At 38.8% G+C, this 25,258-nt stretch overlaps 1 protein-coding gene across 2 annotated transcripts in view; it reads left to right on the top strand.

Annotated features, from left to right (window-relative positions):
- Positions 1 to 426: 426 nt before the first annotated feature.
- LOC120550711 (solute carrier organic anion transporter family member 1C1-like) overlaps positions 427 to 25,258 on the top strand; it is a 47,307-nt gene continuing 22,475 nt past the window's right edge. The window contains exons 1-7 of one of the 2 annotated variants that reach the window (XM_039787423.1): positions 427 to 885; positions 8,937 to 9,109; positions 18,153 to 18,294; positions 22,044 to 22,176; positions 22,728 to 22,849; positions 22,922 to 23,068; positions 24,183 to 24,281. In XM_039787423.1, coding sequence (XP_039643357.1) covers positions 9,014 to 9,109; positions 18,153 to 18,294; positions 22,044 to 22,176; positions 22,728 to 22,849; positions 22,922 to 23,068; positions 24,183 to 24,281 — 739 coding nt within the window. In that variant the 5' untranslated portion in view covers positions 427 to 885; positions 8,937 to 9,013. Of the gene's footprint in view, positions 886 to 8,936; positions 9,110 to 18,152; positions 18,295 to 22,043; positions 22,177 to 22,727; positions 22,850 to 22,921; positions 23,069 to 24,182; positions 24,282 to 25,258 lie in introns of those variants that run through there. The other variant, XM_039787434.1, reaches the window with a different exon arrangement.

Raw genomic sequence — 25,258 nt, 5'->3', positions numbered from 1 at the left:
TTTTGTGAGACTATGCTGGCATGGTAGGAGATAATATTGCTCTTTGTGGAGAGCAACATAAATACACGGAACTAAATCAGCACAATAAATAGTCACTTTTATAAGCATAGAAAACGCGAATTATCTCCAAATGAATGAATGCAATTCATTACGGAATACAGAGACAGAGAGCAATTAAGAGGGGGATACAGCAAAATTTCAGTGATCCATTCTAATAAAGCTCAGTTGATCTGTACAGAAATTAGAGAGAGATGGGTAGGAATAAAAGGAGGAGAAGGAAAAAAAGAGAGAAAAGCAGGGAGAGTCTCAGTAATCAATGCTTAACAAGCTCAGTTGAATTGGACAGAAATTAGAGAGAGATGGGGGAGGTATAAAGGGAGGAGAAGGGATAAAAAGAGAGAGGCAGGGAGATACAGAAAGAAAGAGAAGAAACGAGAGAGAGAGAGAAAGAGAGAGAGCGCTGCGGATTAAGACGTTTTTTTTCTGTGTGAGCGGGTTCCTTCTTGAAGCCATCTATCTGCAGCGTCATTTCAAGAAAAAAAGGTCGCGGCGGTTCACTTTTCGAGCGCATCCAACACTATCTCCCAGCTGCGTTTCACTGATGAACACCAACCGGTGAAGACATGTTGCAGATGTTGAGATAGGCTACATATCTCTATTTGATCTAGATTAGTCTGCCTGAGAGTTACCGTGAAGTCGGCTGGAAATGAACTCTACAGATGCACCTTTGTCTCAGAACATTTATGATAAGAATCAACGCTTCTCCTCCTTTCCCATCCACATGAGAAGTTTGACCGGAGCTGGCTGAAGGGAGGCTGTGTTTCCGATTGGCTGTTTAATCTGTGTAGCTCAAGCATCTGGACCACTGTTTCTCAGCACACTGAGGTAAGTGGTGCGCCTTTTTCATCCTCATCATGTTCTTTGTTGGATAGCCTATCCCAGCTGTAGCCTAGTGTTTAGGATGTCTCCGCTATGGCGGTTGAAATATATTCAAATAGCCTGCCACTTTTTCACTAACTGTGTTAGCTGTCTAATTAAAGGCCAATGATTCCTGTTAACACATGTTCATCTGACTGTGAGGAGTATTTTCTTGAGTGAACACGTAGGCTGACTGTGATACTGTCTTGAACTGTAAAACCTGTTGGAACAGTAGGCCAACTTAACAGTGAACATAAGATGTCCATGGGGAGTTAATCACAAGGCATGTGCTGTACCTGCAGGGCTTCCTGCTACTATATGTCATGTGGCTAAGTATTGTTTGACGTTGACTGTAGCTCTGTGTTGCACAATTGCCCAAGCAAAATTTCTCTTTAGGGGATAATACAGTATATTGTATCTTATATAATATTATTCTGCTTAGCAGCATCTTGGGTTTAATCTGAAAAATGTTCCCTTGATGAAGATTGCTTGAGAGGCTTCATAGAGATATCTGCCACAAGCATTATTAGGTAAATTCTGGTCCTGAGAAATTATGCTAATAAACAAATACATTTTTCTTTTATTCTCTCAATTGTAAGAACTTATTTGTCTTTATATGTACAGTCACCTTAAAAACGTTGATACCTCTATTCTCAGTGTCCCCAAATCATAAAAAGTGGTTATTGAGGTCCTTTAGTTCTCATTTTTACCATCTTATCTTAATTGTCTAAGCAAATGGGTAGGAACCATTAAAGCTAGCATCAGTAACACCTGCATGTCACCAGTGTTGAGAGAGGATTGAAATGATGTTCAAACCGCAGCGGACATGGTGGAGCTGATGTGGGATGGTTGTGTGGAAGCCATCTACTGGATCTGACCCATTTAACTAAACTTCAACCAAACCTTTTCCTAACCCCAACCACAAATCTTAATTTAAACCATCTTTAATCTTCAATTGGTAATACGGATTATGAAGTTATAACCACGGGGTACTGCCCTTTAACACCATGCGGATTCAGCAGGGCGCTCAAAACCCCAAGAGGTATGTATAGGCCATATATTTATATATATATATATGGCCTATATATATTTTATTTCTTGATGTTAAACATTTACTATATGTACATATTTGTTTCTGTATTTATTTTTTGTTCATTTCATATTAATGTTTAATATGTTTATGTATGCACCAATAACCAAGGCAAATTCCTTGTAAGTGTTACTTGGCAATAAATCTTTGGATAGAACAGTGACATATTCTGGAGATGTAATACAATTATAGAGCTGCAAATGAACAGGCACCCTGAGCAGTTGGGGGTTCATTGCCTTGCTCAAGGGCACCTAAGCAGTGCCCAGGAGGGGAAGTGGCACCTCTCCAGCTACCAGTCCACACTACATACTTTGTCTGTACGGGGACTTGAACCTGCGACCCTCTGGCCAAGTCCCCAGAGACTGAGCTACTGCCACCCCATTAGACAGAACAAGATGAAGTGTGCTCATTCTACAGAATAATTAGCTGTTTAGTCCAATCCAATCCAATTTAAATGTATTTATACAGCACATTTAACAACAATAACAACAGTTGACCAAAGTGCTGTACAATCAAAGATTTAAAAAAAACATAAAAAGAACATAGTAAAAACACAAAGAAGACCAGTTTAGAAGACAAAATGACAATAAAATAGAAAGGCAACTATAGTGTTAAAAGCCTGAGAATAAAAATGTGTTTTAAAGGTCCCACTAGGGATGTCACGCGAACCGGTAATTCGGTACCATGTCGGTACCAAAATTCTGAAAACGGTACTCATTTTTCTACAGTACCATATATTCTAGTCTGCCGCTAAATGCTGAAGAGGAAGAAGAAAAACGGAATAGCGCCTTCCATAATCACAGAAGGCTTGTGTCATGTGGATGCACCGACAGAATTGTTGTCAATAGGCCTACTTAGAATTCCTCATGGGGGAGACAGTAACTACGCACTTTAGCTTTAACTTTAACCAGCCCGGTTCTATGTGAAAAAACAACAACGGCAGAGAGAAACAGACTAACTAAATACGCTTGCTTGCTGTCTGGGAGCAAACGTTAACCGTATGCTGGCTGTGTGGTGATGCCAGGTTTCAAAGCTGTGGGTCCAGAAGACTGAAGTTTTCTCCAGATTACATACATGAAATTTCATTGGTATTGGTATGTAGGTAGAAAGTGTTGCTACAATGGCATTACAGTCATTCCTCGGCTGCAATGACAGTTCAGAGACGCAGAGAGCGCAGGTAGGGCTGCACAATAATCCAATTTTTATCACAATCACGATTATGGCTTCCCACGATCAAATTTGCGTGATCGAGCAATATTTAAAATGCGTCATTCCTTACTAATACTAATACTTAATCCAGTTACTACTGTAGCTAATGGTAGGCTAACGTTACCTGCTGCGTTACGTGTTATTAGTGTTTACTAGCGTGACATGCATAATCGTGCAGCCCTAAGCGCAAGTACGGAAGACCCTGAAACGCTGACCAATCAGAGCAGACTGGGCTTTTTCGGAAGGAGGGCCTTAAAGAGACAAGCGCTAAAATGAAGCGTTTTAGACAGAGAGTGAATACAGGTATATTCAGACAGACAGAAAAATAATGTGTTTTTTGAACATTAAAGCATGTATGTATGTATGGACCTGAAAATGAGCATATGGGAGCTTTAAGATTTTTTAAAGATTTTAAAACAGGCTGTGTTATTTTTAAGAACTTGCTTTTCTTAATTCTTAAAAACATAATTCTATAATAATGAATGATTATATTGCAGCAGCATTAAACGTGGGAGAAAAGCAAAACCTTTGATACTATGAATGACTCGAGCATGTTTATTTATTCCTAAATGTTGGGAACAATATACGGGTCCTATTGCTAGCTTCAGAGCTTGAGTGAAGATCATTGGGTGCACTTTAAAGCTCTGACGCTAGTAAGTAGGCTTCTGACATATTTAATTTGATTTCATCTATACTGAGGAAATGATGCTAGAACAAGTCACCCAATTAACCTGACAGTCTAGTGTCTGAAATTTCCCACTTCAATGCCCGCTGTTCCATCTTTATTCAGACAAATCTGAGCCTGAATAAAAAAATCTTTTTACCAGACATTACATAAAAGTGCCATATAAAATGTTGCTTGATAATGTGTTTCTGTGAATGAGAAAAATTAGTATAAACATTGGTGGAACACAAGAAAAAGCAGTGGACTACTGCTTCATAATAAGCTGCTGTTGGTTTAATTCCTTGTAAGTAGGTCAGACCTGTTGTGATTAGCCTGCTGGTCTTCAAGACAGAAAAATCATTCAGGAAGACTTGCAATTGTGTTGCAATTGGCACTAATGTCAGTATCATTGAAAGAAATGGTGATGATATTGTGTTTGTGTTCTTCGCTGCATGGCACTAACTGTGTCCCCTTGAGCAATCACATTTACTGATTTACATGAGTACTGGAAATAGACTGAAGGGGGAGGAGAGGGCAATATGTGAAATAAGCAATATGAATGTGAAAAGTTAGAAGAAAGTATTCAAAGGGAGATAAAGAGGTCAGTAACGAAGAAAATCAACATTTGATTCATTCCATTCTTCTCCATATACACCATGGATATTGTGGTATAAATTAATACCGTACTCAATTGTTTGCATAATGGGCTAGTTTGGACTTTAGTGTTGCCTTATCGTTATTAGTACCAGTTCATTTGAAGCCCCTCTAATTATTGATCCACTTTTCTGTGTCAAGCTTTGTTAGACTGTCACTGTGTTCAATTTTATCCATCACAAACAATTTAAAAATGTCCAAAGCTCAGTGACTAACTCAGCCCTTCCTGCAGTTGCTTCACAGTAAAAACCTATCCTGTGGTTAATGGGTTATAAGCAATCAAACGAAACAAAAAAATCTTGTAAATCTAACAAAACAAGACGTAAGGGGAAAAAAGTATAAACTACTGGAAGGCTTTTACAGTGAAGCAGCTGCTACCAGGAAGTTTTGATTTTGCATCCGTAATAATACTACTACTGCTACTACTACTACTACTACTACTACTACTAATAATAATAATAATAGCTTTGCAAGAGTGTATTTAACTTTGTCATTGAGGCAGATACTGTAGCAGTAGAGGGGACCAGAACAGAAAACACTGAGGCTTCTCTCCAGACATGACATGGATTGTAAAAATAGGAGCCTAAAAATTTAACACAATTCAAACAACAGCATCTCCCACTAGGGATGGTACGGTTCATGAAAAAACACCCGAACCGCTCGGTTCGCTAGTCTCGGTTCGGAGCATGTGTGTACCGCACGGTTCGTCAGTACACTGTTAAGCTGCACTAACCTCTTACTGCCGTAGTGCCCTCTTTATACACCTATGTTAAAACACTAACTGGAAATGACGAGCGGGATGGGCGTGACAAACACAACCCATGGCAGCTGATTGGACGATCGCGTCACATGGGTCTGGCTGGTCCCTAATTTCAAAACAGACTGTCATGGCGGCTCGTTCAGAGTACGATCTCATATTGTACTAAAATATTTCACCGAAACGTGTTTCTTAAAACATTTTAAGCGAGAAATAGGCCATGCAGTTGCTGAATCTGTCTTCATTTCAGATCGACAAAGGTCAGTTTAAAAGATTTTCGTCAGATTTTGAGAGACACCGAGCCGACCGCTCCTCAAGTGGAGTGGGGTGCCGCTGCAGGTCACGTATATATCATATGCTGAAGTATATTCTGGAGTGTTAAAGATTAAAAGAAAAAATAACAAGAACCGTACAGAACCGAAAACCGTGACCCTAAAACCGTGATACGAACCGAACCGTGGGTTTTGTGAACCGTACCACCCCTAATATATATATATTTATATATCAACACTGTTTTTTTTACATTCTTTGTAGAATGTATTAAAAATATGAGAGTACAAATTAAGATAAAAAGAGCAGAACAGCAGATTAGGTACAGTGGCATGTAGAGCCAGAGGTGGGGTGTGGAGAGAGTCAGGGTGGATTCCGGGCCTTGTTAATAAGGCTAGTGGCGGAGGGTGATGTGAGTTTTTGGTCCTGATGGACCTCAGCCTCCTGCCAGAGGTGAGTGGCTTAAAGAGTTTGTGCCCGGGGTGGGAGGGGTCAGCCACAGTCTTTCCAGCATGCTTCAGAGTCCTGGTGGCGTAAAGGTCCTGGAGCGGCGGCAGATTGCAGCCAATAACCTTCTCAGCTGACCGAATGACACGCTGCAGTCTGCCCTTGTTCTTGGCTGTGCTAGCAGCGTACCAGATGGTGATGGAGGATGTGAGGATGGACTCGATGATGGTTGCATAGAAGTGCACCATCGTTGTCATTGGCAGGTTTATTTTCTTCAGCTGCCGCAGGAAGTACATCCTTCTGTTGTGCTTTCTTGATGAGGGAGCTGATGTTCAGCTCCCATTTGAGGTCCTGAGGGAGATGGTAGTTCCCAGGAAGTGGAAATGTCAATTGTGGAGTAAGATAGGGTGACGGGGGCAAGTGGGGCTGAATTCTTCCTGAAGTCCACAACCATCTCCACTGTCTTTAAAGCGTTGAGGTCTAGGTTGTTTTGCTTGCACCACTTCACCAGGTGGTCAGCCTCCAACCTGTAGGCTCGTCACTATCAGAGATGAGTCCGATGAGGAAGGTGTCGTCCGTAAACTTCAGAAGCTTGACGGACTGGTGACTGGAGATGCAACTGTTGGTGTACAGGGAGAAGAGCAGAAGAGAAAGAACACCAGGAGGAGGGTCCAGGAGGGGGTCGGTGATGTCTTTGAGGTGTGAAAGCACAAGGCGCTCAAAGGACTTCATAACCACAGAGGTCAGGGCGACAGGTCTGAAGTTGTTAAGTCCTGTGGTCCTTGGCTTCTTGGGAACAGGGATGATGGTTGAGGGCTTGAAGCAGGTTGGCACGTGACATGTCTTCAGCGAGGAGTTGAAAATGTCTGTGAACACTGGAGACAGCTGGTCAGCGCAATGCTTCAAGCTGGATGGGGAGACAGCATCCGGTCCAGCAGCTTTCCTGGGGTTCTGTCTCCTGAACAGTCTGTTGACGTCTTTCTCATTGATTGAGAGAGTCGTCACTGAGGTGGGTGGGGAGGTGGAGGGGGGGACCTTTAAGGTGGGGGAGGTGGAGGTGATGCACTGTAGCTGGAGCTGTTGGGAGGTGTCGCGGGGGATGGTATATCAGGGAAGACCCTTTGTTGGGAGGTGTTGAGGGGGATGGTTACAGGACTGACCCATTGTCTAGCTTAATTAAATGGTACCATATTGGCTCTGCATCAGGACTACTTTTGGTGAACCTGAGCAGTGATCCCACTGTTTGTATTCCTCTAGCCTTTTCAGCATAAGCTGCAAAAAAATGAATAAGTCTTAATCATGCATATCATGCTCACTTTTAGGTTCATACTTTTTACATACATGTTTCTACGAGAACATGTTTACGTGCTTTAATGTTCAAAACCGATCTTGACCTACTTATAATGACAAAAGACAGAAATCTAACTTTTTACAATATGGGACCTTTAATAGGTAAATTAAGACAAACACCCACTTTCCCCCCACTAACTCACCTGGCATGGGCAATCAATGGATCACTGACGTGACATGAGAGCATATGTCAGAGCAGCGGTGGTGTCAGTATTGATGCCATGCTGACGCATATATTCACCCTGTTTACAAAACCTTTCCACACTGACGATACAGTAAATAGCCTCAAAAGCAATGGATGTTCACCATATCAATCTTATAGCAAATCAACTTTCTTCTAAAGCGGTTTTGATATGATTTTAAGCTTACATGTAAAAAGCAAAACAAAAAGGTGATTACTGTACTTCTACATCTTCATCAACTCTGTCTTGTGGATTTGGTCACAGGTTCTCATCTACATTGCACTTAGCCAAACATCTTGGAAAAAACCCTATATATATCTATATATATATATATATATAGATATATATAAAGTATATATGTCAATCATCAGTAACGAGTTGGCAGAATTGGACAAGCAATTCCTGGGGGGGTAGAGAGTAGAAAGGAAAAAATAAAAAAAAAAAAAAAAAAAAAAAAAAAAAAAAAAAAAGAAAAAAAAAAAAAAAAAAAAAAAAAAAAAAAAAAATAAAAAAAAAAAAAAAAAAAAAAAAAAAAAAAAATAAAAAAATAAAATAAATAAATAAATATAATTATTAATTAAAAAAGAAAAATAATAATAAATAATTATTAATTTTTAAAAATTAATATAAAATATTATATTATTTTTTTTTTTTTTTTTATTAAAAAAAAAAAAAAAAAAAATTAAAAATAATTATTATTTTTTTTAATTTTTTAAATTTTTTATAATTTAAATATAAAAAAAAAAAAAAAAAAAAAAATAAATATTTTTTATTTTTTTTTTTTTTTAATATTATTATTTTTTTATTTTATTTTTATATAAAAAAAAAAATTTATTTTTAAAAAAAAAAAAAAATATATTTTTTTTTTTTTTTTTGGAAAAAAAAAAAAAAAAAAATAAAAAAAAAAAAAAAAAAAAAAAAAAAAAAATTTTTTTTTTTTTTTTTTTTTTTTTTTTTTTTTGGTTTTTTTTTAAAAAAGGGCGTCAAGTTTCTGAAATTAGTGCCAAAGTGATTATAAAAAACTGTAAGATTATGGTTTTACCAAACTTTACAACCCGGGTTTATGCTTCATAGCATTTGGTCACATGCTGTCAGTTACCGACCGAACAATACAACAAAGGATGTAGCTGTGATACGTAGGAATGTGTAGCTCAGAGTTTTTGATACTGTGGCTTAAAATAGTTAACTGGAAATGAAAACCTTTTGTTCTAAAAGTGCACACATCACCTGTTTCCTTACAATGTTTAGTTGTGATTTAAGTCTTAAGATCACATACAGGCACTATTGTTTGTGTGTTTGTGTGTCAGTCTCTCCTCTGTTGGCTGCTGCAGACATGTTTCTGTTTTTGTGCTGAGGATGAGAAGTGGGTCACATGCTTGAATTATCCATTTGCAGGGTTGCATGCATCAGTGCCAAGAAATTGCATTACATGGGAGACTTCTACTAAGGAGACACAGAAACATTACTGAAAGATGGAGGTGGGAGCTGAGCAAGGATGCACACAGGGGAACGGACGCAGTGACGCCGTGGCCAGAGAACCGCGCACCTCTCCCTGCAACAGCTTGAAGGTACACAAACTAACATGTCTAGGAGGAAGGAGCTACAGTTTACATTCTTTATCATGTGTGTTTGTGTGTGTGAGAGAGATTGTACTAACTTAATAATCAAAATAAATAATATGCTCTACACTGTACACTTGTGACTACAATGGCAGTTGATTCTGAATATCTACATAGATGGTGCACGTGGGCCCTTATAGCATCTTTAACTTTTCAGAATAAAGTTGAACAAAATTTAGGTTAACATTTTCCAAAATAGCCTATATAAATTGGCTTTTTTTTTTTAAAAGAAGCTCATGATATGTCCATAGCATTTAGGGAAGCAAATATCCTATATGCCATGGCCTCTATATTATGTACAACTGTCCTCATTTAAGCTAAACTTTTTTTATTATAAAAGAAAGCTATCTTAGATCTGTCGTAACCTTATATATTCTCATAATCTCATATGTTATAAATAGTCCACCTCAGGCTTTTCTTCTTTCTCTTTTCTTTCTCCCACCTCAAACAACCTTCTCAAAAAAGAGATCAAACTGTCTTGTTGCTTTTTCTCCACATAAAAGTGATATGAGACAATGGTGTTCAAACAGCTTATCTGATACAGACTGCAGTAGCAGGACAGACTTCTATTTCTTCTCAGAATTGTTTGGTTCCCTGACCAGCTGGGTGGGACATGGCACAGCCCGTTTCTACTAATCCTGTTCTCCATGTTATTCTCTGCTTTTTTGTTAATTCCACCAATAAGACTAGAACTTTGGTGCTACAATGTCCCAGCCAGTTTCCCCCCCTGGTGTTAGTCTAAGCTAATTAGGTGGGTGACATCAATGAGCTACCCAAAAGTGGGTCACAGGTCAGGAGGCTTTGTTTAAAATATCAAACAGTCTTCATGTCAATCCCCTTTCAGTGATCTTTAATCACGAGGAGGCCACTGCTTATTTGGCAAATAACAGAATGAAAATGTCACAATGCATACCATTGTTGCAAATAGTTGCAAAAAATAATAGCAAAGTTCCTCTACAAATAATTTACAAAAAACAAAAACATATGAATGTGAGGGGAATGTGTGTGAGGGGCTGACATGCATCAGCCATCTGAATGTGATGCCAATGTTGACCTAATTCCCACTGATCAAAATATAGGGGGTTTGGAGGAAAACAACCCCTGTATTTTATGACAATGCCTTACTTAGATTATTTATTATTTTCCCATTGCTCGGAAAACAGGTTTTCACCAGCAAAACAAGTGAAAAGGAGATTGGAAATAATAAATAAGGAAAGCCTTTTCTTCTCCTTGGAGGGAATGTATCCTGGCTTGCAAGTTAATCCCCCCAGGAAATAAACATGTGATGAGCTACTTTCATTAATGCCCCACAGCCGGTTAGTCAGCATGATCTCAGCAGAGGTCTGTTTGACCCCATCATATAAATGAAGACTTTGTACTATGAGGTGAGGTGCAAGTATAAGACAAGTTGTTACATTAAAACTCATGATTATCTCACAACTGTTGTCATTCATGCTGAATAGACTTCTACTTAGAGCTTCTCTTTCCCTCTCTAACTTTTTTTAATTTGGTTTTACCAGCACTGGTAGTATAGTCAGCTGCCTCCAATTCAACTCCCACTAAATGGTCAAAAGATCAAACTGCATCCTCAATGCTGATTATTTGCACTTTTTGAGCAATTTTGTTGGGATATGCTATAGGTGGATAATACTTCCAGCCATTGTTCTGTCTACTGTACGACAATGGTGTATATCTTTGTCTGGTGATTTGTGTAATGTGACTCTCATGTGTGATGCTTTTATCAGGCCTTTTCTCATGTCAGTACTTGATACCCAATAAGGGGACGGAATGCAGTACAAGAACCCTGAAGGGCACAAACCATTACTTTTTTTTTTACAAGCACTCATGTCAGGCATTAAAGAGATTACATTTAGTCTATAGACAACACAAAGGTTTGTATTCTCTTTCTGTCTAAACTCTGCATGACACCACTCCCTATTTTGAAAGGACCAAGCAGTTACATGAAGTGAATATAAAGAGTCAATGAGCCAGATGGATTGCTTTGCATTTGCTCGGCATATCCATCTGGGAACTTTCCGTTGGAGAACTTTTAGGAAGGGGCGAAAATACTAGTTAGCTGATTGGATAAACCATCTGTCTATCACTACCTATGTTGGTGATAGGCGGGCCAAATCAACCAATCAGATCAAACTCTTGCCGAAACCAGTCGGGAGAAGAGCAAAAACATCTTTTCCTCCGACAAAAGCCTCCAGTGCCGTTTTTTGCTCTTCTTTCAATGAGGGAATACTTTCTAATTCGGATAAAACTTGCGCGATAGCTACGCTCATCTCATCCGTGGAAGCTGCCATGTTGTTTAGACTAACAGTCGCTTCTCGTTGCGTCCATCACACCTAAACCCGCCTCAAAACCAACGCTGATTGGTCGGTCGTTTGGCGAAAGGGCTCCAAATTTTCTCTATCTCAAGCTTAGGCCTAATATATATGTCAATGATCTCAAGATGCCAGACTGATCTGCGAGTAGAAAACTGGAGATCAGGACGGTCTCACGAGGCTATCAATGAGGAGCAGTAAGACAAATATAAACAAGCATAAGGAAAAGAAAAAGAGTTGTGTGCATACACACATATGTATAAACCCGTACAGACTGAAGTAACAAACTAACAATACTATTGTCGTTTAACATGAGAAGCCTGTAATATACTTTTTAAAGTAAATATTGAAATAGGGATTACTTTTACAAAGTCACATTTTGTAGATTCCCCATATCATTGCTTTAGAAACTGGACACTACAGACCAGAGGTCTTTGCAAGTCTCAAACTAAGTCTTTGCACTGAAGTCCCAAGTCAAGTCACATGTCAAGACAGGCAAGTCCCGAGTCAAGTCTCAAGTCAAGACTAACAAGTCCCATGTCAAGTCCAAAGTCCTAAACAAGTCATAATGTAATATTCACCAAATCTAAACAACGGAGTGATAAATTAAATTTACACAAATCACGAATGCCTTTTCAAATGTGTATTTATTTTTTAAAACAAGTTTCATCAAGTGCTACTGAATGTAATAAATTAAAAAGATAAATGTAAAAGAAAACTTGGCTGAGGGTTAGGGGGAACACTGCTCCCCCTGGTGGCTGAAACGGGTAATTGCATTGTTAAAAAAATTACGTCTGGCATGACCAGATATTTTATAAATATCTTAAATAACACAAAACAACTAAATGGTGGTAGGTAATACATCTGATTTCATATGCTTTATTAAAAAAAAGATTTCCTGGCTGACGATGCCACCTGCAGGACGCAAAAAACAAAACGCATAGTCTGGACATCTTACCATGCCAAGGTTGCAATAAAGGTTTCCTAAATGCCATGCATATACATTTGATGTCAGCTTACTAATTGATTGCGGGTTTTGTGTAAATTTGGACTTTTATACGTTTATTCCACTTTGTTTAAACGGCGAAGTGGAGAGGCCTCGTTCACCTGTTTGGAGCTGGCTGGTGAATGTGACGCTCGTATAGGCCTGGCTGGATACACCGTGACCCTTTTTGTGGATCTACTGATCACTGTGCATTAGTTTTTTTTTTTCTTGTCATTGGATTACTGCAAAATACGGATCTTTTTTCTTAACGTGTTTTTAATGTTTTATGGTGTGATTGCGCTTGGTTTCTGCGTTTGGAGAGGCATCTCAACAGACTGTAGGTCGAACACCAAGTGTTCACTGTTACATTTTAGTTGAATTTAAGTGTCGGGGCATTCCACCACCGTCAGTCTATTGCGTTCCAAGACAGCCGTGACGCGATTGGATTTCATAAGGGCTGCTTTAAAAATAAACATATACAGTACTGTGCAAAAGTCTTAGGCGGGTGTGGAAAAAATGCTGTAAACTATATGCTTTCAAAAATATAAATAATGATTGTTTATTTTTATCAATTTACAAATGCAAAGTGAGTGACCAAAAAACATCAAAATCACGTCAATATTTGGTGTTACTATCCTTTGTACACGCAGTGGTCGGCCAAGGAAACTTAGTGCAGCAGATGAAAAACACATCAAGCTTATTTCCCTTCGAAATCGGAAGATGTCCAGCAGTGCCATCAGCTCAGAACTGGCAGAAACCAGTGGGACCCAGATACACCCATCTACTGTCCGGAGAAGTCTGGCCAGAAGTGGTCTTCATGGAAGAGTTGCAGCCAAAAAGCCATACCTCCGACATAGAAACAAGGCCAGGCGACTCAACTATGCACAAAAACATAGGAACTGGGGTGCAGAAAAATGGCAGCCGCTGCTCTGGACTGATGAGTCAAAATAGAGTTGAAATATTTGGCTGTAGCATAAAGCAGGTTGTTCACTGAAGGGCTGTAGAGCGGTACAATAATGAGTGTCTGCAGGCAACAGTGAAGCATGGTGGAGGTTCTTTGCAAGTTTGGGGCTGCATTTCTGCAAATGGAGTTGGAGATTTGGTCAGGATTAATGGTGTCCTCAATGCTGAGAAATACAGGCAGATACTTATCCATCATGCAATACCATCAGGGAGGCGTATGATTGGCCCCAAATTTATTCTGCAGCAGGACAACGACCCCAAACATACAGCCAAGGTCATTAAGAACTATCTTCAGTGTAAAGAAGAACAAGAAGTCCTGGAAGTGATGGCATGGCCCCCACAGAGCCCTGATCTCAGCATCATGGAGTCTGTCTGGGATAACATGAAGAGAAGGAAGGATTTGAAGAAGCCTACATCCACAGAAGATCTGTGGTTAGTTCTCCAAGATGTTTGGAACAACCTACCAGCCGAGTTCCTTCAAAAACTTTGTGCAAGTGTACCTAGAAGAATTGATGCTGTCTTGAAGGCAAAGGGTGGTCACACCAAATATTGATTTGATTTAGATTTCTCTTCTGTTTGCTCACTGCATTTTGTTAATTGATGAAAATAAATTATTAACACTTCCATTTTTGAAAGCATTCTTAGTGTACAGCATTTTTTCATACCTGCCTAAAACTTTTGCACAGTACTGTATGTTTTGGATATGTTTTGGAATATAATGTTCCACTTCAGCAGCTTTACCTATATGCTAAAATATACAATGACTGAGGAAGCCTAGTGACGAGTCCATAGCAACCAGTTTGTGTGTTGAATGTTACCCAGTGTGCCTTGCTGAATGGTCTCAGTGTTTTATTGTTTTATTTCATGTGAATACTAGATTACTAGAGGAGGAGTAACTTAGTATTTGAAGTAATGCAGTAATGCAGTACATGTGCATTTAGTTTCCATGCTTATTGTGTTTCCACAACTATGTTAGTAAATAGTAGTAGGGTAAATCTACTGAAATGGCCAACACACCATAACAGACAAGTGTGATGTGTGAGATGAGAAAGCAGAGGTTAACTCATGTATATCCTGGCTGTAAAAAATCAAAGGGCATATGCACATCTAAGCCAAGTGTAAACCAGTACAGTAGGCATCAATACATTGTTGGGGAGGGTCATGCCACTTTTTGAAATCATTTTGGAGGGTCATAGAAAAATTATCACTGGCAAGGGGAGGGTCAAGTTTATTTTGAGTAAAGATCCCAAAACCTTAAATAAATAACAAACAGTCCCTAAATGATAAAAACAAGTTGTGTATTTAATAATAGCCTACATTTATTGTCCAATTGGTCTCTGTATGTCTTATTGGTGTGTAGCTACAGTTTGTTAACCATGCCAGCTAAAAATAAACATACGCTGATTAGCATAATTGATCATGATGTTATCCCGGGGTTGTTATGGGGGCTCCTGTGTGTGTGTCTGTGTGTGTGTGTGTGTGTGTGTGTTGTTGGAGTTGCATTTGTGCACTTGTTACATAAATAAGCATGTTAACAAACATGTTCTTAAGAGTTGAATTTGAACTTTTATACATCTATAATCTAAAGTTACTACATTTTGCTTTGTGCTTTTTCTGACATATTTTGAAAATAAATACTTAAAGGTACATTGTGTAGGAATTTCTCCCATCTAGCGGTGAAATTGTATTTTGCATTCAAACGAATAGTGCTCTCTAGCGCCTCGCTTTGTCAAATGTGTGTTGCAACTACGGTAGCCGTTATCATTCATCGAGTTTTCTTTCGGGTGATGAGGTTCATTATTTCGAACAAACTGCAAACTGCATTGAATCATTACTGTGAGCATGTATAAGTAATTACCCTTGTAATTTAGACCGTAACATTGACTTACCTGTCGAGAAGAAAGCCGGCAACTTCAGCGTCCCCTTGAAAGTCTTTCTCCTTCATTAGCTCTTTCCTCCCGGGAAAGGCTACCCCGATGTTTACCCTTGTGTTCTGAATTCGCCGGTCACGTTGCCTTTTTAATTCCCATTTTCGCTTTTTTGCCAACGAGGATTTCTTCTCCTGTGTCTCGGCATGTTATGATCCTCCATTATGAACTAAAGTGCAGTGCAGACTTTCAAATTTGCCGGGGCAGTGACAAGCGCCTCTCACTAATCTCCTTTTAGCTGGCTTCAGTCACGTGACGCTGGCTTTGAACGAAAATGCGTTGTGGATTAGCTAGACAGGTAGGCTGGTGCTTTATGTCCCTCTCAGCAATTATAGTTTTTCAAAATGGCGGAACGACATGGAAGCCTCCTTGGACTTACCCATCCAATGTAAATACACATGAGAAATTCTTCGCTTACGAGGATAAGTCAGATCTTTGGCAGAGGTAATTTTTACACCAATGAGGGCATATTTATGAATGAAGACATTGATTTTAGCTAATAAAATAATTAAAACACTACACAGTGTACCTTTAAACAAGAAAATTAGTGAGATCATTCAACATTATCTCTAGTACTTGCTCCTATAGGCAAGCAGGGGCAAACATTTGGCTCTAGATCATGTTAAACTATTTTGGATTTAATTCACAGGAAGCTGGGTTAAATATTTATTATTTTGAGTTGACTTTAAGAACAGTTATTTTCATGATAGACTGGGCTTTAATTATCTAATTGCATTGTGTTTGTTCAAGTAGGTTACATCACAACAAGCAAATGTTGATCATAACAAGCTAATAACCCTAGGTTTGAGGGAATTAAAAAAAAGTTGTGGGAGAAAAAACAACTGTCACTCAGAATATGTCTCAAGATGTTGACAATTTAGTCTGTTTCTCTTGCACGGGAAGTGTGTGAGTTATTGAGATTGTTGAGTTAATGCATTTTGTAACTTAATTCTTTTTATCGCATTTAATTTCCTTTTTAGTGAAAAAAAGACAAAAGTACAAACATAGTTCTGAGTAGGTTTTGGGACTACTTTGATGTTAATAAGGAAACTGAATTTGTTTGGTGTTTTGAACCTCTGCCATCAATGAATGCATGAGTTTATTAGATTGCCTTTGGTCATTAGGATGCGTTGACATACTCAGGCAGTCACAGACGGTCCGACAAAAACGCAGCTCTTCCCATTCATTTTGAATGAGGGTAGTGCGTTTAGGCTATGGTGGTGCGGGCCGAAGGGGGGAGCCGGGAAAAAAGAATACTGTGGCCTGCGGCTAATAGTTGAGACTGATTTAACATTTGGAGAAATGCAACCCGACGTCACCCTGTGGTGGCCAATCATGTGACCGGCAATCAGACTTGTAAGTCTCTTCTGAGGTGATGTGAGAGTCCCGTACAGTCAAGAGGAATCATCACTGCCTCTATCGCTGCCACAAGGACATTTTAAAACACTATTGGGTTAAAACACGAAACACAAGCACTTCACAGCCCAGGAGTTTGTGTAACAGCTGACTGTTGCCTGCAACAACAAAGCACAATCCCTCCATCTCTTTTCGTTCTCTCTTTTCTGTGAAATGAAGCTGCCTTCAAGTGCGGACAGAAATGTCGATACTTATAAACAAAAAATGTCGAGATCTATAAACGATCTGACGTAAAACAACCGTGAAATACTACCACTACTACTATGAAAGTCTACTTATGCTACATTCGGGCATTAAAGAACACAGCAGGACTTCACACAAATGGGCCATTTAAAGGGGCTGAACTCGATATTCAGAATAAAAAGTGATCTGGGATAACCTCCACACAGCTCTCACTGACCAATACCCAACTTGTCAAATATCGCCGTATGGCACGGCCCCGGGGGCGTCAGATACCTCTCATGCACTAGCATGCACCTGTGGCCCGACTGGCTTTTAAAACCAAGAACAGGGAAGCTCAGATTACAACACACACAGATGGTGTGTGACTTAATTCTCTGCTCAAGACACCATTACTCTACTTTATCTTTAAACAGCAAATAGTTCTTTACTGCTATATTAATGTTCTGAATTTTGAGTACAGCCCTTTTAAGGGACACTCCCACCGCCACACAACACTGCGGTGAATCTGCAAGTCTGATCGCGCCCTTACTCTGTGAGAGTTGCTGATCTGGGCCCAGTCACTGTTGGAGGGGGGGGGTTCAACGTGACTCAGTCTCATTATAGCACAAATTAAAAAAATCTATGGGGATTCCTTCTCTGTCTCAGCTCAAGTTCGATGGCAGAGTGTGAACTGACTTTCACTTTTCCTTTTGCTTGGCATGCATGGTTTGACTTATTTTATTATGAGGAACTTCCATCTAGCTCTGTGCTAGTCCATCCTACATGGATTACCTTCCCTCATTTATTAACAAATCCATCCATTTGTTTATCTGGCTGTCCTTGCTTAAATGGAGGCCAGTTATTCTCTCGTTGTTGTTGGCAGTTGCTATCTGACCTACACTTTTTGTTCATCTCCATCACTCTCCTCCCACTCTACAAGCTTTAACTGATCTGAATCCCATTATTGCTCTGATGCTCACACTTGTTAATTAGTGAACGTTGGACCAATGACAATAGGTTTATGAGCACAGTTCGTGCAGCATAGCAACTGTGGATACAACACAAGTGTGAACATGACACAACCAAGTAGATAACTTTTAGTGATAATTAGGTTAAAACACTGCATTTACTTGTGCAAATTAATGTAGAATACCATTCTTTCTTTGTTTCTTTCTCTCTCCTTTTCTCATCTCACTCTCTTCTCCCAGATGTTTCTGGTAGCTTTGTCCTTTGCCTATTTTTCAAAGTCTCTGTCGGGGAGCTACATGAAGAGCACAATAACTCAGCTGGAGAGGCGCTTTGACATCCCCAGTTACCTAATAGGTGTCATTGACGGGAGCTTCGAGATAGGTGAGTAGGCCTGCCAGTCACTGCTGTTATTTTGTTGTTCTGTTGACAGCCTCTGTTTCATGGGCTTCTCTCTTTCTGCCTTTGGGATGGTAATATGAATGGGTCATAGAGGTATTCAAGCTACAGATAAAGGCTTCTAGGCTTCTAAGAAGAGCACAGAGGTGTGTGTGTGTGTGTCTGTGTGTGTGTGTGTGCGTAGTGAGTAATGGTGTTGAACAGGGACACAGTCTCCACGCTTTTTGCTGTGGACAGCCGGACTTTTTTTGTGATTGTCGCAGGCAAAAATCCTAGATTATGCGGCACGTTTTTTTTTATAAATGCGATGGAATATGCGGGATATTTATGCAATTTTATGCGAATAAATTGCGTGAACTTGCAAAAATTGCGTGAACTTGCAAAAACTGCAGTTCGATGAAAAAGACAAAAAAAGTGATTCCCCCAACACCCTGCTTTTCGATGATGTTCACATCGCGTAATTACGTCACTTCATAATGTTCCCATGGCAACAGGGGAAAATGGCTGCTCTTGTGTGAAGTAAATGCAACATTTTTCAACTTTCTGCTAAGATATATGTGACTTTTTTCAACAAAAATGTGGGGATTATGAAATAATGCAAGCCCTGCATGTTTTGCGCGGAAATCGGCAATTTATGCGGCGAAAGTGCGGCGTATTTGAAAAAATGCGGCTCCCGCATAAATATGCGGACGTTGGTTTATGCATTGAATTATGCAATCGCATAATCGCGTTTTTCTGGAGGGACTGTTAAACAATAATTTCACTGTACTACTTTATTCTCAGCATACCCCCAGTAATATAATCAGATATATGCTTTAATCACACATACAAATCAGCTACAAGCAGAAAGCTTCGGGCAATACCAAAATATTTTTTTCCACACTGTGATGTAAGTTATCTTAGGGACACTTCTTTTCAATGGCCTACAAAATGAGGTAGATGGGGGAAAAAATGAAAACAACAAAAAAGGGATACAATTTTTTTTTTCCTGATTAGAGCTTATTGCCTGATATGTTGGCATGACCAATACATTTTTTTTAAACCTTTATTTAACCAGATAAAAACCAATTGAGATTAATTTAATCTCTTTCAATGGCGACCTGACCAAGAAGGCAGCAAAGTTAAACGTCGACTACACATTGATTGCATACATACAACAAATACAAAACAATACATGACAAATAGTAGAGTAAAAACTAACGTCCACTCATCAATCGATTCACAATACCGTGTACAGTGTGATATTACAAAAGTTGGATATAAATGATTTGACAGGTATTCATGTACAGCTAGTGAGTATATTTGACTTGCACTACGGTACCACAACTACTACATACTGTATGTAACCTGTCGTTACTCTTATCACTTAATGATTCTTTGTGACATTCAGCAGTGTTCCCAGATTGTCCTCTGACCAATTTCTAGGCTAGTTATGTAAGGCTAGTTCATTCAACTAAAGTGTTTCTTGTAGGTTATAAATTATACATAGCCTGCAGAGCAATGCGACCCAAAGAGACATGATTCAGACAAGATACAAGTCGTCATCCACTATCAGCCATTCTACTTCTGTTCTTTTGCTGTCAGGGAGGCGGCGTGGGGTAACACGATAGTGGTAGTGAAGAATAATTAACATTTCTATCTTCAATAACATGGCGGAGTGTGCAACCTGCTGTTACTCTGATGGAGGTGGTGTGTATCTGGTGGACGAAAAAGGTGAGGACGACACCTCCAGCGCAGTTGGAGCTGAATACCCTGGATCTGTCTCCCTCAATATCTCTCCATCTTTCCATCCTTTTTGAAAGCTGCTGCTCTTGCGTGGCCTTGGCAACAAGCTTATTCTATAGGAGCGTTGCCAGGGTAACATAGAGGCAGAACAGGGCAACGTGAAAAGGACAGAAAAAGGGAGAGGAAAGTACAAGAAACAAGAGAGAAGAGCAGAGCAGATGAAAGACAAAGGGTGAGAGAAAAGAGAGAAAAGGGGGGTTGAGAGTCCTACTAAGGAATGGTGAGCACAGCTGATTGGCCCCAGCTGATATACATGGGTATACAGTACAGGCCAAAAGTTTGGACACACCTTCTCATTCAATGTGTTTCTTTATTTTCATGACTATTTACATTGTAGATTCTCACTGAAGGCATCACAACTATGAATGAACACATATGGAATTATGTACTTAACAAAAAAGTGTGAAATAACTGAAAACATGTCTTATATTTTAGATTCTTCAAAGTAGCCACCCTTTGCTTTTTTTGATAGCGCTGCAAACCCTTGGTGTTCTCTCAATGAGCTTCACGAGGTAGTCACCTGAAATGGTTTTCACTTCACAGGTGTGCCTTGTCAGGGTTAATTAGTGGAATGTTTTCCCTTATTAATAAAAAAGCTATCTAATAAAATCTAAAATATAAGATATATATGTTTTCAGTTATTTCACACTTTTTTGTTAAGTACATAATTCCATATGTGTTCATTCATAGTTTTGATGCCTTCAGTGAGAATCTACAATGTAAATAGTCATGAAAATAAAACATCCATGCTCTTGGGCATCTGCTGCATTAATCATTCTTAGCATGTATTACTTACACATGCACATACTGTACATAAAATAAAGTAAGAATAAGTAACGAAACATACAGAATTATCATAAATAAGACACAATGAAATAAGTTATACAGGAACCAAAGATCTCCTGTGTCACTCTGGGAAAGTACACACAGCCACCGCACTTTCTAACTAACACTTTGATTACCATGTAGAGTAAGATGTAAGATACAAGCACTTCACAAGCATATTATAACCACACAACAAGGTTACTCAAGCACATTTACTCATAATTACTTGACATTTCTTAATTCTGCTCTCTCTCTCAGACACACACACACACACACACACACACACACACACACACACACACACACACACACACACACACACACACACACACACACAAAGAGACGTCAACAGCTGAAGGATTGTTGGAGGGTTTGACGTCATCCCTTTAAATTACCTTTCACTGTACAATAGAAAAAGGTCAAGCAGCATGGCTTAAATGCCAGTTTTCCCCATCGTCTTTACAATGTAGTTTCCGTGTCACTGATAAGAAAACAAAATTCACTAAAAAGGTGATAATAGAGAAATAGCCATGTTACCACTCAACGTTATTTAATTTTTATGCCATTGAACACATTCCCTGCTACATGGCATAGATAATAATAATCTCCTAGAGCATGACGATAATGCATCACATGTGAGAACACAACCTTATCTGCCTTTTACTGTAAACTACAGATGTACACAACATTCTAGCTGTCAGTTTTTATCTGATACTTTTCAAATGAAAATTAAATGCAGAAGTCATCCTATAGTAATGACATGTATCTGCAATATGTAATGGATATTATAATGGCTAAGGCATAGGAAAATAACTGTTTTGGTTGATTGTTTTCCAGATGATTTTTTAAAGCTTTTCCGTTGCATTTCTCTATCTTATTTTCCTACAGAGAACTAGTAAAAGAAGACACATTCTTTTTTTTAGTCTTTTTTTTATGCAAGAGCATAGTGAGCTACATCTGTATTGCCCACAGTGTCACAAAAAGCTGTAAAAATCAAATATAAATAAGCAATGATTCTGTACCTTCTCAAACTGACTATTTGCTCAAACTTCAGCCCTGTCTTCATCCTGTGGAGATGTACAGTAGCACTCTAAAGATAATTCTGGCTGCCTTCGTCCTCCCAGGTAACCTGTTGGTGATAGCTTTCGTCAGTTACTTTGGGGCCAAGCTCCATCGGCCAAAGATCATCGCAGTGGGTTGTGTACTGATGTCCATCGGCACCTTCGTCATCGCTCTGCCTCACTTCATCATCGGACGGTGAGTTAAAAAGAGCCACTGTTGTTCGACTTCAACCATAAAATTAATCTCAGGTAGTAATTAAATGCATTTAAAGAAAACATTGGAATGTGTTATACAAGTAATGCTTGAGATTCCAACACATAACAGCTGCACAGGAGCTACTTGGCACATGTCAATCTTTGGCAATTTATTTGTTGTTAATTTGATATGCAGCCTTGTAAAAATGGCTACATACAAAATTGCAACATGCTTTACAAGCTGTGCCAAACATTAATGTACCAAATCATATCCATAAAAAGACTCATTATATACTGTATCACTAACCAATTAGATAAAGTATCATTGACACCAACATCCAATATGATGCACAACAATAAATGTTTAAGCACACTATTGTTCCAAAGGATTTGTTTCAAAACAACATGCTATTTTCCATTTTACTGCGTATGTATGTCCTTACTGACATTGTTACTTACTTACATAGATTGTATCCTATAATCAAGAAAATGATGATTTAATCTCTGTACCCTGTATTGTAATGTATTGTTCCATTTGTGTTTTGTGTAAAGCTATGAATTTGAAACATCAGTGCGGTGGGTAGTGAACTCAACACTTAACCCCTCCCCTTGTCCGTTGGGCTCCCCAGCAGACCTGACCCAACATGATAAACTGCCTCAAGTGCCAGCAACAGGTGAACACTTGCTCACATGCACATTAGTGAAGACAAGTGAAGATGTCTGATTACACTCATCTTTTCCTCCAGGTTGTGAAGGCGACTCCAACCTGTCAATGTGGATTTATGTGCTCCTGGGAAATGTCTTGCGGGGGATAGGAGAGACGCCTGTTCAGCCACTCGGGATCTCTTATATAGATGATTATGCTAGTGAGGAAAATGCTGCGCTTTATGTTGGTAAGAAAAACCTCACCCAGTGGTAGAGCTATATGTAAAAAACTAAACACACTTTGTCATTGATGATATTCCATGCACATGATCGGCAAAATGTAATTTCTAAAATTCCCCCAAAAATAAGCAGTACACAGTGGGTCTGTATAGACACACCTTGACATGAATTAATTATTATTAGAAAACTCTATTTTATTTCCATGCAACTTTAATTATCCTAGACTGTACAATACTGTCCATATATGTCTGTCATTCATTAAGTTATTTTGTAAATGACTAAGATATATATGCTCTGTATTTACATTTAAAAAATGTCTCACTTGATGACTATAGTTTTGTAGGCAAAGCATATTTCCAATGTCCATCTGCACACTGCTGAAACACAGCAGTCAAAATGAATGCCCAGACTAAAAAGGAGCCCAAAACGTGGTTATATTAGTGTCACATTAACTGTATTAATAGTCTGGGAAAATTGTCACAATACTTGATCATATACTACAAACTTATTAACAGTAAGTTTGCAAAAGTTATTGCTGCTACTCAAGGACTAAAAAGCTTAAAAAAATGCAGAATAATGTTTGGAGTTCACAAAACTGTCAGCAAAGATGCTTTTCGGTAGTAAACATCCAAGTCTCAAATAAGTGCTGCAATCAAAACAAAAAAGATAATGTGCATTTTTAATGCTTATCGCATGAAACAATAATTCAAATTTAAAGCCCTCACATGAAGCAGCAAACGTCTTATTTACAGCACATTAAGGTATCTCACAATAATACCATGCTTGCTGAAAGCTTTTGCATGTGCAGTCGTGTTTTGATCAAATATGAGGAGGCACTAAATCCTTTTATTGTTCTACAATAGCAGATGAGAATTACTGAAGAAGAACATGCTTACTAAGCAAGTCTTTTCCAAACAAATGAGGCCTTAAAGCAGATTTTAAAACATGTATATTGTGTATATACAGTATGTGTATACATGTGTATTCTGTAAATCAGTATGTATGTAAAATGTGTGGTAAAATGTTTGTGTAGCTACTATGTACAGTTGTAAATACAGACAGCTGGAGTCCTAACCAGTTTGTGTGCTTTGTGTCTCTTTGGGTGTGTTTATCATATCCTAGGCTGTGTCCAGACCATTTCAGTGGTTGGACCTGTGTTTGGCTACCTGTTAGGCTCCCTTTGTGCCAGAATATATGTGGACATTGGATTTGTAAAAATGGGTGAGTTTAAACATGAGTACATGTCTAAGTATTTAAAGGCCAGACCATTATGTGAATTTGCAGACTGTCTAGACACAGTTAATGTCATTAACCCCTCATCCTAGACTAACGAAGAGCTCATGTGATCAGATCAGGAAGCTGACCTCCTTGGCAACTCTAAAACCTATACGTGGGTCATGACTCAGACATTGAAAGAACATAAATTAGATATGATTAAAGTCCAAAAATGTAAATTAAGACAGAAGTTAACACAGAATTGTGACAGAAGGAAACATACAGGTGTAATAAAAATAAATGAAGGCTGAATATGGTTTCAGGGTTCTGGTACTGTGCTGCCTCCCTGCCATGACTTTCTGGGACACTTTAATAGAACAAAGTAATGTTATTCATGAAACCTGTACTTTTCCTACCATTACAAATCAAAATGTCTGACCTGAAAAAATACCTATTCATTCATAAAACTGAAGCATGATATTTTCAGATATAACCGCTGGTGGATACCGGGAAGTAAATTTATGGCTCATGGACTCAGAACAGGAGTACAGGATTAGCATCAATTAGCTAATGAACAAGGCATGGTGAGGGATAAGAAGGACAAAGCCCTGTGATAGGCTACAATCAGATAGAGTGCAGCAGAGGCAGAAGGTGAACCAACAGAAAAATAGAAAAGTGACAGAAGAAAAGAACTGAGGAGAGTGAAGAGAAACAGAGGTAGAAGAAAAAGAGGTAAAAAAGTACAAAAACAAAGCATGTTTAGTGTAAAGAATGATAAAGTAAGTCAGGTGAGAAGACCAGTAAGTTAGTAAACCAATGAAAAAACATTCCCTGAATGATTAAAAAAAATAGGTTTATTACAGTGTTCGAATTATCTTTTTGTTTTTAAGGGGGTCTCTCTAGCTCATAAAAAAAGTTGGCACACCCCGCACATAGCCTAACAAGGCTATAGGCCCTACAATTAAATAACCTAGGCACTTTTG

This window comes from Perca fluviatilis, chromosome 2 (genome assembly GCF_010015445.1).
Source record: "Perca fluviatilis chromosome 2, GENO_Pfluv_1.0, whole genome shotgun sequence".
In the NCBI taxonomy this organism is placed as follows: Eukaryota; Metazoa; Chordata; class Actinopteri; order Perciformes; family Percidae; genus Perca; species Perca fluviatilis.
Note: the sequence above shows the minus strand (reverse complement) of the source record. Positions and strands in the feature narration are given on the sequence as shown.